This window comes from Thunnus albacares, chromosome 1 (genome assembly GCF_914725855.1).
Source record: "Thunnus albacares chromosome 1, fThuAlb1.1, whole genome shotgun sequence".
Lineage (NCBI taxonomy): Eukaryota > Metazoa > Chordata > Actinopteri > Scombriformes > Scombridae > Thunnus > Thunnus albacares.
Genome location: NC_058106.1, coordinates 6,626,032 through 6,641,691, shown reverse-complemented (window position 1 = coordinate 6,641,691; position 15,660 = coordinate 6,626,032). Strand labels below are relative to the sequence as shown.

The following is a 15,660-nucleotide window of genomic DNA, read 5'->3' as shown; positions in this document are numbered from 1 at the left end:
TACAAAATCATTATATGGCAGAAAGACATGGCAGAAGCAGCCAGAAATGCACTGTGCCCCACCATCCCTCCCCCCATATGTATGATGCCAACACAACAATGCTGATTCAAGATTACAGACGGATTTACTAATAAATAAATGCTCAACTGGTGCTCTGAAGAGTACAAATCTGTACTTAGTAAATTAAATATTGACTCATATGTGACATGTGTTTGGCCACAGCATGGGATTGGACTTCAGGCAGAGACTAGGGCTGCAGTTCATTCTGTACTCATTGCTATTGGATGAGAGGTTGTTCATCACTTTGCAGCAGCAAAACAGCTGCATTTCAGCAACAATTCAGAAAAATGTCATTCCTTGTAACTAGGCCTGTGGAGCTGAGTATCAACTTGCTTTATCCAACTTGCAAGGCTGACATAAATCTAAATAAAAGGAATTACAGGCACCATAGTGAGCAAGATTAAATAAGTGTGGCCTATTCAGGACAAACATGGCCAATTTCCACACCTAATTTGATGCATTTTCATGTTGCGTGCTGTAACATTTCTCCTGCTGAAAAGCAAGCAATGTGACATTATACATATACAGAAGCTATCTGACAAGCCTTTGGGAGAATTAAACCTCAAACTCAAAGTTTTTGCACCTGTAAAGCAATGTTTATGGCAATTTAATGATGACACATGCACCCCGCTTACAGTGTTGACATTACATTACATAGTGTTTTGTCTCCTGTCTTCTGGGTAAAATCCTGCTTAGCATCTGAAAAACCTTTGATTGAGGCTTAGTTTTGGGATTTTACTGACATACCATAAGCTTTCACACTGACCTGAGCATCTCCTGTACTTTGCAGGCTGTTTGCATTTTAGCTCAAACCAAGGATATCAGGATATTTTGAAAGAATTCTTATTTCAAGTCAAACAGTGTGGTTGAGAGATAGCTGAGCATTGTTTTGTTAAGAGTTGGTAGGTACTGCATGCAGTAATATAAACTTTTTAACACTCAGAAACCCTATAACACAAGTAAATGGGTACAGAGCATGCTAATGTTTGCCAGCCAGGCCACTGAGAGATGGTTTATCCAAAAAGAAGCAAAGAGGCGAAAAATCCAGTGTTGGTGAGGATTAGTTCACATTTTAAAGTGCTTTCAAACCTGTAATTCGCTTCATGTGGTCCGAAACAAAGAAAAAAAGTATACATTGTTGCCTTTCAGTTCTGGTCTGTTTGGTGTTTATTCTGGCTTATGAACCGAAAACTGTAAGCATGAAGTCATTCAGACTGACAGGCAACTCACTGATTGAGACCGTCCTTTTGAGGTGGTCTCAGTCCGGTTGTTTAGTCTGCACCACAATTTGATTGACAGATTTCACACCAGCCCTAATGAGCTGAACCAAACAGGTCAGGTGTGAAAGCACACCCTGAGTGTTGTCTTTTGATTTGTCACTTCTTTCTAGTTTCCTTTACCTGAATTACTGTCCCGTTTCAGTCCTGTTTTTCAGTTGTCTGTCTCACAAGCATCTGACGGAACAGATATGCTTCTATTTTTTACCAATACCGATGTTTACACAGGCCGTGACCCAGAGCTTTTTTTAACACATATATTCTATTTTCTTCTGTTTTATGCATGTTACCACAGTGATTGTGTGTTGGGCTCTGAGAGCTGCCAAAACACGAGTGACCTACACACAATACTGTGCCTGAACGCATCTTGTGTAGACACAGACGGAGGACTGAAGTTGCTGCTGCTCTGCTAACATGCTGCTTTCGCTATGCACCCTGTGTAGACAAGAAGGTGTATTTTACATTTGCATCATGCAGCTTTGAGATGGAAAGCACAGCTTGCTACCATCAACAGGTGCACCAGGAGGCAATAAGTTTCACCCTGCTGTGTGTGCGTTTGTGCATTTGGGTGGTAGAGGATCGTCTTTACCACTGTGACTACCTTTAGTGAAAAACATGTCAGGATAGATAAAACTCATAGTACTGAAAATAAAAAATCTTTTATTGTTCGATAAACAGACTCTGGTCATTATTATATCTGACAGAGTATATTAATCCTAGAACCTGCCCAGAGTTTCCAATGTTCAAATTTGAACATAGACCATTAGCTTTTAAAGTTAGTGAGGTGGAAAATGACTCATGCAAGGTGCCAAAAACATCACTGTTTTCCTCATTAAATTTTGGACATCCTTAAACCAAAAATCCTTAATTGCATGATACAATAAATACAATTAATTCTACCCGACCGGTTCAGAGTACACCTAAAGCTGAAGAGCTCAAACTCCTAAAATGAAGACATGTTTTATCTTACTTGATTAAATGGGTTAAAATGTATGGTATTAAATTAAAATAAACATCCAGCGACTGAACCAAACAGACACTGTAGGTGTGAAAGCTTCCTCATTGTCACATTCTTATTTGTCACTTCCTTTTAGCCTCTTTTACCTTAATTTTCTTCTTGTCTATAATAATTGGCGGCTCTGTTACAGCTGGACTTTGTGATTTAGGGCACTAAGAGGTTGTGTTTCATATTTGCATCATGCAGCTTTGAGGGGGTAAGCAGAAGATGTTTTTCAAAATTGTAATTGATTTTACTTTAGTTTGAAGGTTGTTCAGGATGATGAAAAACTGGAGGCCACAGTCCACCAGCGTTTAAAAGTATACTATGCAGGAACTGTCGGTTGGTGTTTGTCAATACACAGCATTCAAAGTTGGCCCCTCCTCACCGGCCCAACGGAAGAGAGAGAGAGAGAGAGAGCGCGGTGGTCAAGTGAGCTAGAGAGTGAATGAAGAGAGAGAGCAGCGCTGGCGAGAACAAAGCTGTGAATCAGAGTAATAAAACATTATTTTCTGATTGTTAAAACAATAAAGAAGCACAGTTTGTTAGTTGAAGCAAACAGTGTTTGCTTCAACTAACTGTGTTTATGTGTGTATGTGTGTGTGCACATTATTCATGTGCATGCATGTTTGTGTGTGTGTGTTTGTTTTTGTTTTTTTCTGTGTGTGTATTGTGTGTGTGTGAGCCAAATGCAATGTAAGGAGAATTGGAGAATTGAGAGTTTGATGGTGAAATGTTCTTGTTAGCGGAAAATATGCTTATTCAAATCCCTGGTGGTCTTTTCAGTTTTAGCAAGGCAATCAATTTGAGTCTGAGCGAGTCCTGTCTCCATGGATTCCCAATGTGTGATGTAGAAACAGAAATGTTGCAAAATGACACTCTTTTGAATGCATGCTGTGCAAATAACACTTGCTTCCCTTGTGTTGTAGAACTGAACATGCAAGTCAGTGGGAGCATCTTTTCCATCCCATCTCCATCTTCACTTTCGTTTCATAGTGGTGACATCCTGTGTTTACATTGAGTTTTTTTTTTTTTTTTGCTCAAGTACAAGAAAAATGAAGAAAATAAAGGAGTACAAGTTGTACTTTCTTGTATGATTCAGCAACTGTTAACTTAATACAAATAAATTAAGATAAGAAAAAATAAGTTGCAGGTCATTTCAAACAATTTCTTAAAGAAATAGTACAACAACTTGGGAAATACATTTATTCACTGTCTTGCCAAAAGTTTGATGAATAGATCAATACCTCTCTCATCTTTGAACTGTAAATATGAGCAGCCATTAAACTTACCTTGCAAAAATGAAAACTGGAATTTGATATTGAACAGTATGAGAGTGGTATCAATCTTCTCATACAACTCATAGCAAGAAAGCAAATAAAACATTCCCAAAATGTCAAACTATTCATTTAAGCAACCCAGTTTGACAGACACATTACAGTGACTGGCATTGTGTTCATATCAGTGTTTTTGGCAACAAATATCTGTTTTTCAGATATTTTCTTGAACACAAGATCTTGCAGGAGATTCTGTAGAACCTGCTACATGTCAAAACACAGTCACCAAAATGCTGTTGAAGCAACAATTAGATGTCTACAGAACATTTCCACCAAAATTAGCCCGGTTTTAATTGATGACACCCATCCTGTGAAGGTTGAACAAAAGTGGCAATGTTATTTTTTTCTCCCAAAGTCTGTCATAACCAATTTTCCGCTTGTGTTTTGAGACTGAGTAACTTTCATGTTCACATAGGCTACTCATCAGTTTGCAACGATCAATACAAACATCCAGGCTTTTGCAGCGTCAATTGTATGAATTGGGGATCTATCGGGCCTCGGTGTATGTTTAGTCCCTCTAACCTCTTTTTCTCCATCTTTATGTTCTCATATTTAGTGTCAGCCAGTGACTGTGACTCTGAAGAGAATGCAGAGTTGACCTATTACACCCTGAGTCCAGACTTCACCATTTCTTCCCACGGGACCATCTTTCCTGCTGGCCCTCTGGACTACGAGAGGCCCAATCATCTGTATGAGTTTGTAGTGATGGCCATTGACAAGGGGGAGGTCCCTCGCACCGGCACAACTACGGTACGGATTCGGATGGCTAACGTCAATGATGAGGCACCAGAGTTCTCCCAACACATGTAAGTTCTAAACTCTTGATTCTCATGTAATTGTTCTGTGTCTAACAGATAAAACACAGTGGATGAATGAAACTCAGGGCTAGTTTTGATGAGTTATGAGAGCTGCTATAAGCTCCCTATTTCACCCCTGTTGGATTCCTCCCCTGCGGATAAGAAAGGCTGACCACCTTCCAACATAGATAGGAGGAGATACCTCAGCTCTTAGCAGCATCGGTCTGCCTCCTTTTTCTGTACTAAAGACAAACAATCTAGGCCAACACTTTCTTGGTTAGGTTCTTCAGAATGCCAGCATGATCCAACCAGATTTGTCTGCAGACATTTTGGGTATATATATAAACCATTCACTCTTCTGAGCCACTGCCTACAGTTGGGTTTTCAGATGTAGACGGTTGAAGGAGGCTCTGAGATTTTGAGCTTCTCCACTTGTTCTGTTGCCAACTTTTTTACTGTTGCTGCAGAGGAGACTGTCACATTCTGCTATTAAGGAATTTATGTCAGCTGGTAAGAGTTCGATTTACTGTTCACATGATGACTTAACTAATCAAATACTTGATCAACAGCACTGACAACAATTTTGATAATCAAGTCATAATTTAAGACGTTATCAAACAAAAAATGTCAATATGTTTTATGTGACTGAAAATGGAATATGTTTGGCTTTTGAATTGTTCATCAGACAAAACAAGCAATTTCCCAGAGGTAATTTGGGGCGTCTTGGAAATTGTAAGGGGCATTTTTCACCAGTTTCTTACTTTTGCTAGACTAAGCAATCATTCAAGCAATAGTGATAATAATAATAAAGTAAAAAGATAAATTAATCAAAAATTAATTGGAATTTATTTGAAAATTAAATAATTATTATTTGTAGCCATAGTTCAATTTTAACCACCATCTAATATAATGTTTTTCACAGGTCTTGGAGAAAGCTGCATTTTTCTGATGTGCTCCTCTGTCTCGAAACCCTTTAATTTTCTCTATTTTATCATGTCAATGATGTCATGGATATACCTAATATACACCTAAAAATAATGTACCTCCACACTTTACAGGACCACGCATGTATGGTGAAAGATTTTCTTTCATTACCCCTTTCCACCTGAGTGATGGTCAGAGATAAACTGGCTACAAATTTAACATCCTCCACTCACAGTAACTGTGTTTTTTTTTTTGGTTGAGTTGTCTTGATGCACTGCAGCACGTGTTGACGTGATTCAGCAGTGGTTTAAAATAGACAATGAAAAATACAATTCTGTGTGTGAGGAAGCCTGACCGTAGAGACTAGGAAGGTATAAGGATGCAGACACAGAGATTTGTTGAATGACAAAAAAAGATTTATTCTGACCGGTGTAACAAAAAAAAACAAATGTCTCAAAAAATGAAATAAACACAAGCATCTTCTCATTTCTGCTCTCATTCAAACCAACAACTCTCCCCTGAAAGGTACACTATGCAGGATTTTCCTAAAAAAACAATGTATTGACTATATAAAGATAATCCCTCTCAGTCATCACATATGAACTACTAGAAGTGCATGTATCTACAGAGTCTCTGGTCTCTGCCTGTATTTTCTTATTATTTTGCTGTGTTTGAGACGCTTCTAAGCAACAACCTTTGGGTAGTGGGTGTCTAGCTTCCAGCCAATAACAGCTTGCAGGGTGTGAGGTCGCATCAAAAACGGATTGGACCATAACATCTAGTTCGGTGTTTGCATTAACATGTCAATGTAAGGGCAGTGTTGGGCTGTACATATGCCTACGCTGTAGTCATGTGGGCTCTTGTTAGTGGGTATGTTTGGTCTGTGTGCCTATCACATGTCGTATACGCAACTGTGACTCAGTATTTGGGACAGCACATTTGTGCATTGTGGACCAATTTTTGCGGGCAATTTCAATTGCTCACAGGTGATAGAAACACCAGTGTCTGGCCATTTGTGGTGGCAATTATTTATTAGGCCTCTCCTGCTTAATGAATTTTGTCCAAAAAAAAAAAATGTGTGTAGTTTTTTGAATCAGATTATTTCAATAATCTAGACAGCTCATGCTATTTATTCACCATCACAGAAAAAGATAATAGCCTAAAGGAATGCAGCTGTTATTCAACTAAGGGATTATTATCTGCAAATTATGGAAAGTCTCTATTTTAGATTTAAATAACAAGGAATACAACAAAAATACTAAAACGTGTGTAATGTACCGATGTCTAAAGAAAAAACTGTAACCTAATTATAGGGACAATTTATCAAGGAAAACAGAAAAATATTAGGCTAACTAGGTTATCACCTCTATGCATGTAGGACATAGGAAAGGAAGGAATCATGGCAACAGCAAAACTTTACAATAATTGCTTGCTTTAATTAATAAAATAACAACAGGTGTTCAAAGTGGAGATCTGAACATTTACTACCAAATACCAAGGAATATACCAGATATATAGCTAGCTGTCTGGGCAGGGGTGCTGCTTGGGCAATGCAACATCGTGAGTGGCACAGAGCAAATTTGAGTGAGCTGGAGTAGGTTTGAGTGACATCTGTTCAAGTTCAAGTATCTATTCTTATATGTGTCAATGGTTCAAGTGTGCTCTTGCTCAGGTTAAATTAATGGTGCTCTGCTCCCTGCTCCACTCCAACTCTGCTCTGCTCACATGTTCTAATGTACTCTACATCCTCTACAAGTTCCTATTCCTACACAGAGGGTGAACAACAGACCATATGTGCGTTTTCATCCAGTATCAATTATAGAAGAATTTCTCTCTCAACACAAGTGCGGTGTTTTAAACAGGAAAACTGTGATTTCTAATCAACAGTGTGTTGAACTAGATTTAGACTAGAACGACCATTTTTATTGCAGAGTTCAAAGGGTTAACACGATGGTTACAACATAAAATATATGTTACACCATTACATTAAAAAATACCCCTTGACTGCAATAAAAATGTCATCATTAATCAGAAAGCTTTACCAGCTTCGAAATCAATGGCTTGCAGAACACCAAAGCCCCCCCCCCATTCCCCTTAGTAACTCCAGAAACTCAGGACTTAAATGAATAAACAAAAAGTGAACTTAAATATGTGTCTGTCTGGATTAAACCAGAAATGCAGATGTAATTATAACAAAACAATACAACGAACACAAACAAAACCTGTATAGTGTGTGAAAGCAATGCTACAAATAGATGTTATACCGGCTAAACAAACAAATGACAAATGCAAACACAAAGTGTAATCGGGACAAATGATGTTGTCTCACCCACTTTGTCACACTGTGGAAACAGTTTATTGACCATTTTAAACCTGTGTGTGTGTGTGTGTGTGTGTGCTCTCATAAGAGGTCATCTGTGGCAAAGGCATCGTTCATTAAACCAACAGTAATATTTCTATATGTATACAAAGTCAGTGCATGCTGATGTGTGTGTGAAGCATATAAACAGACAACCAAAGTGCTTAGAGAGAGAGCTCGACTGTCCTGCATTGTCAGGTCAACTCCTCACAGCTGCTTCCCAATTCAACACTGCAGCTGCCGTTACCCACAATTCCAGCGCTTTTTCCCCCCCAGTGCCGCTGTGGCGCCTGCATCTTTTAATTGGTTGATTTTCTGGCAGAGAGCTGGGCAGATTGGTGAGGCAGGGTCAATCAGCCATGCCCACCAGCACCCTCAGGAGGCCCTGAGCCTGCACTTGTGTGTGTATATGTGTGTGTGCGCGTGTGCGCCTGTGTATGTGTGTGTGCGTGTGTTTTCAGTAATTGAGAAGTGGAGTGTTGGTATGGACAGAGTGATGTAGTTATAAAGTGCATTCATGCATCATGCATCTGATATGCATGTGTTTATGTTGTTTATATCGGGAGGGGTTTTGCGTGTGTGTGTGTGTGTGTGTGTGTGTGTGTGTGTGTGTGTGTGTGTGTGTGTGTGTGTTTACTGTCAGCGACAGCAGAATAATCAGTCAGTTTTTCTTCTGTCGCCCTCTACTGCAGCTGCCACAAAAAAAAAAAAACAAAAAAAAAAGCAGTACTGGACAATCTTCAGTGTATCACTCAGACACACACATGCACGCACACACTGAATTCCAGAGTCATCCATGCAGGAGCACACACGTGCATGGCTGTGCAAATGCATTTATATGCACACACTCATGAGGGCGGGAATGAGCAAACACATCTGTTATGTCTTTGAGGAAACAGATGTAGCAGGGATGGCTTGGGAAGATAAAATTCACGAACATAAAATTCATTACTTTCCCTGTAGACATGCTGTTTTTTGCCTGTGTGTGCATGTGGGAAATAGTGCATGTTCATGTGTGTGTTGAGTCAATGCATGTGATGGACAGACAGGAAAAAGCAAAGGAGGAGAGAGAGAGGTCATTAAATATATCATTATCCAGGCAGAAAATCTGGCCCATTTGTATTGATTCTCTGAGTTGGAAGCATGCGATAATGAGTATCCATCTATGTGTGTGTGTTTTGCCAGTTGAGGGTGAATGTAGGCTGCAAATCTAAAAAGTGTAGTGAACAGTGTTATTTTGAAGTTATTCTTATTGCTACATTGCTACTTTCTTTTGGAAACTGGCAGTGGTGTTGATGTGTGTTACTGACTGTCTGTGGAAGAAAGAAAGAAAGAAAGAAAAGATAAGAAGAAAAGAGACCTGTGTGTTTTTTTTCATGTTTCCATGAGCTCTACTCTAACTCTCAGATCTACCTCTTCACTGTGTGGCTCCCACTTCCTGGTGAGTGACAAAATGTCCACCTTTCATCTATGTGCTGTCACTATGCCATCAGGAGACTATTACTGTAACTACCATCACCTGCTTGTTTCCAGGGAAACCACCCTGAGAGACTTCCTGCACTGTTCTTGTGTGTGTGTATACACCTTTTCCATGTATGTAATTGTGTGCTCATGTCTGTATTTTTTTCTTTATGTGTGTATAATTGTTTAAAGTGACAGCAAGTTTACATGTATATTTCATAAAAAACATGAGAGGTTATTCAAGTTTTACAATGGTGACTTGTATTTCAGCGAAGAACATTTAATTTAATCTTAACTGTTAAATATGTGTTATGGAGGCATGTGCTCATGCTCATTTTGACATACACATACACTGATACAACAGGTGGAAGTGATTTCAATTGTGTGTTTAAGAGACAAAAATGAGCATAAACGCAATGTTTTCCAATCTAGCATGACACGTCTGTCTGCAGCTTACTATGATAACACCGGAGGGTTTACCACTTAAGATTCATTATCATCTTTGAAACATAGGGACCTTGATTTAAGACAGATGTAAGCAGGTTTCTCACTTTTGGTCATCAATTTTTCAGACAGATTTTATGAGCTATAGCTAGCCAGCTAGTTAGCTTCATCAGTTGTTTGGAAAGCTGTCTCAGGCTGATTCATATGACAATCAGAATTCTGCAAAATGAGTTTTGATAGTGCATCTGATGGTTACATACTATACATAATATTATGATAATTCATCATGTAATAATGCAAAAAAAGACTGATGCTAAAGCTACATGTCTGAGGTAAAAGATCAGCATCCTCAGCACACGATATTCCATTTAAAGACATGGAAATAAAGATGCAGCAATGTACTTGTAATGCAGGGTGGAGCTAGTAAGCCCTATATTACAGTATTTGATGAAGAAAATGTAATAGTAGACTATTATTTCTTTGTAACATTACACCTTTTAGGTGTTTCCTAGAAATACATAATTAGTTACTTTGAAAAGCACAAAGGTTAGATTTAAGCTTCATTGTTAGTGGTTTCAAACAGTATGTTTCACTTTTACAGTAAAAAAGAGTTTGAGGATGAGGATGGATCATTAAGTTTGGCAAAGTCATCTCAGGTAAATGTCCCCAAATCCAATACAAAAGAGGACAGAGATGCTAATGTTACCCTAAACTCTGATAGTAGCACTGATATTACAGTCCTGAATGGGGAGTTAGTTAGTTAGTTCTGTGAGTAAAAAGCTAGTTAGCTGGGTATGCTGGGTATTTTGCATCTTACAAACACACTATTCCATTCCTTACACATTTGCTCTTGTATTTTAGGTTATGAAAAGACAATTTAAAAAGCACAACCTGTTAAACTCTCTGTATACCGAGAATTGCACTTACAGCCCCATGCACACTGCTTCAATGTGTGGAGTAGGGCTGTGACGGATGTGTGCATTTTTTAAAAAAATTTGCAGTGATGAAGGTAATGAGCGCAACCACACGGTAGGCATCACATGACCTAGTGTGGAGAAATTCAAACCTGACATGCCTAGTCATGGCTGCTATAAGCTATTATTGTTGTCTTGTTGGGGGTGGGGAGGGTACGCAGAGCATAAGTCGGGAGACTCAGTAGTCACACATTTCTCTGTTCTCTATTTCTCTGTTTAGTATCTTCAGGTTAGGCTAACCCATTGTTGCTTCATTTTTCCAGCAGTGTGGGAAACAACAGACGTGACTTTTCTTGGTCTTGACAAGCTGCAGCATTTATTAACTGACACATTGTAGTCTGCACTGTACATTTACTGCCAGACTGACAACTTCCTGCTAACCTTTTCCTCTGCTCCACTCGCGTTCACCGTCACTTTTCTGCCGCTCGCTCTGTCACTCAACCACTGACTATGCACTGACATGTTCCTTAAAAGGAGCTACGCTACCAAGAGCTTTCCAGACAATGACACAGTGGTTAACCCAAGTTTCAGAACAACTCTGCACAGAGGCTCCCAAATGCTATTGATTTCTGAATGCATGGGTATTTGGTGTTATTTTTCTCATTAAAAAATATATTTTTTTGGCCTGTTGGGGGTTCTTGTTGGCCTGGCGGCCTGCCAGGGCTGTACAATTATAGGGGAAACATTGAATGTTTTAGAGTTGGTCAGGGAGATGAAAACAAGAGCATTTGTGTGTGTAGTGATTGATGTTTTCACTCAATATGAAATGACTCTAATGGCTAAAGTTACTGATTCAATCCATGTTTATCTATTTTTAAATCTTTTTTGGGTTTTTTTCATGATATTGATGCCTGGTGTCATCTCTTTTTAACTCCTGCTCAGGCATCATTGTTATTGTTCTGGGAGACATTTTCGTCCAAATTGGATTGTTTCCTTACCTTACAAACCTGTGTTTCTCATTCCCTGTTTTTGATTCCCCAGTATTAAGTTATTAAGAACAATGACACAGTCTCCATGGGATAAGTTTAGGCCATGTTGACTTCAAAACAGACTTCCTCAGCAGGTTGCCAGTGATAAAGTGTTCCCATTCAGTTCACCATGGAGAGTTTCAGTTGCTTTGGCATCTAACAAAAATACTACATTCTATAATAATACTTAGTAATTCATATATTTGAGAAGAACAGAAGAAATTGATTCTTCTTCTTAGCAAATTGGGAAAGTAACCCTCAACTTACTCATAACATCATGTATAAACTATGTACGTTACTGCCTCTATGTTACTCTATTCTATCTGTTTTCCTATTTCTTATTCTTGTTCTTCTCAAAAAGCAATATAAATAAAATAAAAAAGCAAACCCTTGAACAGGACTTTGATAACCAAATTGGTCCTAATGGTCAGGCCAGCACTTTGCATAACAGCTCTACCACCATCTGTGGTGAGTGTGTGAATGAGAGGCAAACTGTAAATCACTTTGTCTACTAAGGTAGAAAAGCGCCACCTAAGTGCAGTCCATTTTCTAGGGGTGTCACAATTCTCAGTGTCCACAATTCGATTTGACTTCCAATTTCAAGGTCACGATTTGATTCCATTTTCAATTTAAATATTTTTTTTTCAGCACTGATGGCTATGCCATTGTAAGGCTATTGAGTCTTGATTTGTAAAGATCAACAGATCATTGTTTTTATGCCCTGACAACTGTCGTTTACATTTTCAAATTCTTCTTTAAAATGAAAGGCTACATGGTATCAAGCGTGATATAACAGCCATATTTTTTGGAATGTACCATATTTCAGCAGTCAATTGGGAACAAACTGTTAAACACAAAAACAAAAAGAAGAGTCTCTAGACAGCAGAAGGATACTGCACAGGAACAGCTTGTGAGAAAACAAAATATAAGTGTTGAACTTTTTAGACGGTCCCTGCACACTTCTCACACAGCCGGCTATCCATAGAGACCAGTGTTATAGGTCCAACTCAGAAGACAGCTTGTTTGTTGAAAATTAGGTTGTAGCTCGTTGTCTACGTTACTATGGTAGGAAAGAGGCATTGTTTGTGTTTTAACAATGAACTTGCACAACTCACGGGGAAGGCAAAATGTTGCCACACCACTGACTTCAAGGAAGCAGGAGGATTTTCCAGTTCTGTTGTTTCTCCATCATCTCTGCCTCTGATAGTGGCCATGGTGTCTCAAAAAGTAATATAGCTGCCGGCTACTGGTAAGCTATGCTGATTCGTCTTTGAAATATTTTTATTTTCATCAGATGTCCATATTTAGGCAGGGATAGAGAGAAAAAAATACTGGGAGAATCATCCTGTTTTTGATTTTGAGAGGTCGAAATCAAACACTCATTTCGATTGATTTTCAATTTAGAATCGAAATTGTGACACCCATACCGTTTAGCATAATGAGAAGTCTACTCTGGACTAAATTATACAAGGCCTATCCTAAGCAACTGAGAAGCAATGTCATACAACAGCACGGTCATTCAGCACTAAAACATACTAAAGAAAACTTTCCTACATTTAGCACTGGAAGGACAGAAAACCTTTTTTTCTCAGACACAAGGTGTGTTTACATGGATACTAGTATTACGGTTATGGTTATCTCTAGGAGTGTCTGGGTTGTTTGTTAGCACATGTGACTGTCATATTCTGGTTTCAGAAGCCTGGATAAGCCCTTATCCTGGTTTTAAGAAACTATGCTGTGTGGAGTACTCAAATGGAAACCAGGATACTGTGACATATAAACATCTTATCCAGGTTTCTAAACACTGTTTACATCCTCAACTCACATTACATGGCAGTTAGTCAGTCAAAAAAAATATATGATGATAAACTTTGTAGAAGCATTAACATGTTGAAATGATAGCAAAAAACTTGACAATGGGAATACAGATAAATTATCCCGATGCTCTTGTGTTCCATTACTGGTGATGGTAATGGTGATGGTGATGGAGAAGCCAAATCCAGCAGAGTTGGTTCATCATGTGAACATATGAATAACCAGGTTCTATAGATTCTGTGTAAAATTATAACCCAAATATGATCAAAAATTGTAAATGGAGGTTGTTATCTTAACCCCTCAATCTGTTGGGTTCTCTGCCTTTAAAAACATCCTGCTGGAAGTTGCCATTGGAAGATAGGTACACTGTGATAATAAAGGCATGGACATGGTCAGCAACAATACTCTGGTAGGCTGTGGCATTTAAATGATGCTCAATTGGTACTAAGGGGCCCAAAGTGTGCCAAGAAAATATCCCCCACACCATTACACCACCACCACCAGCTTGAACGTTGATACAAGGCAGGGTGGGTCCATGCTTTCATGTCGCTTACGTCAAATTCTGACCCTACCATTTGAATGTCGCAGCAGAAGTCGGGACTCATCAGACCAGCCAATCTATGTCCAATCTTCTATTGTCCAATTTTGCTGAGCTCGTGTGAATTGTAGCCTCAATTTCCTGTTCTTAGCTGACAGGAGTGGCACCCGGTGTGATCTTCTACTGCTGTAGCCCATCTGCTTCAAGATTCAACATGTTGTGCGTTCAGAGATGCCCCTTCTGCATACCTCGGTTGTAACAAGCGCTTATTTGAGTTACTGTTGCCTTTCTATCAGCTTGAACCAGTCTGGCCATTCTACTCTGATCTCTGCCATCAACAAGACAACTGCCGCTCACTGGATATTTTCTCTTTTCCGGGCCATTCTCTGTAATCAGTGTTCCTCCCAATTCTAATGCTTGGTTTGAAATTCAGCAGATCTTCTTGGCCACGTCTACATGCATTGAGTTGCATATGATTGGCTGATTAGATATTTGCGTTAACAAGCAGTTGAACAGGTGTACCTAATAAAGTGGCCAGTGAGTGTGCATTGCAGTAGTAATTCAACAGATAAGCCAATGGAAACATTCCACTGTAAGCACAGATTAATAAGGAACCACACTGGAGGCGTGGTCCAGCAAATAAATAACACAATCAGTCAGCAGCAGTTGAATGGATCGGCTGGTGGTCCTGACCCCCAACTATTCAACACACACACACACGTCCCCACAACGTGAGGAATACCTGGACCACGCACACACCCGCACACACACACAGATTCTCCATCTACACCTTATCTGGATAAACTAAATGAACTCAATAATTAAATTCAGTAATTAATTTTCACAACTGACATCAGGCACAGGCCTAAAGGACACATCTATTTTTCTCCCTGGATCAACTGAATGAAAACAAACTTAAATAAAAAGTAAAACAAAAAGGTTGAAAAGTAATTTGTGTGTGGTGGTGTATGTCTGAGGCAGTTTTCAATTGATTGCAGCATTGATCTGGCCAAATTAGAGTTGTGGTATAGCCAAAATGTGATTGCGAAAGGCATCTCACTGTTTCTTGACTGCTGGGCTTTTTGCTTCCTTTCAGTGATCTGTCCTGATTATTCTCTCCTCTCTCCCTCTTAGACACTCACACAGGCAGTCCTTCATGCAGTAGACGCCTACAAGCATCTGCTTGAAAGCATTAGAAAGAGGTATTTGTTGAAGTTAGGTTGTTTTAAGTGTCAAGTAGGATTAACCTTAAAATGCCTGCTGTGAAATTCTCTATAGCAGCAGACCATCATTATAGGTTTAAAACTGATTTGTGATATAGCCAACAAAGTATAGGTCTGCTTTTATGCTATGCGTTACACAACAGTTGTCCACTTATCTCATTCCGTTAACATATTCAGCTCCTCCTTATCACTGCCGACAATTGACATGATTCAGTTTAGCACACAGACTTATCTTTTTCACTTACTGTACATACTACACTAGGTATCTTTGTAAGTGCAGATGTTCCAGATATTGAGAGTAGTCGATACTCTTGTAGGCATATACTTCACAGTCCACACAGTTATACATTTTGGATGACAGTAAGGCACTTGGAGGCAAGAGCACATGAAAAAATCAAAGTTGTGGGCAACCTTACGACCTTGTTGATTTGGGCATCGTAGTATAGCTTCCTCTTAAAATAACAGAAAATGGGCAATTAAAATGTA

At 39.1% G+C, this 15,660-nt stretch overlaps 1 protein-coding gene across 1 annotated transcript in view; it reads left to right on the top strand.

Annotated features, from left to right (window-relative positions):
* si:ch211-186j3.6 (neural-cadherin) overlaps positions 1-15,660 on the top strand; it is a 260,357-nt gene that overhangs the window by 41,277 nt on the left and 203,420 nt on the right. The window contains exon 6 of the mRNA XM_044357504.1: positions 4,228-4,477. Coding sequence (XP_044213439.1) covers positions 4,228-4,477 — 250 coding nt within the window. The remainder of the gene's footprint in view (positions 1-4,227; positions 4,478-15,660) is intronic.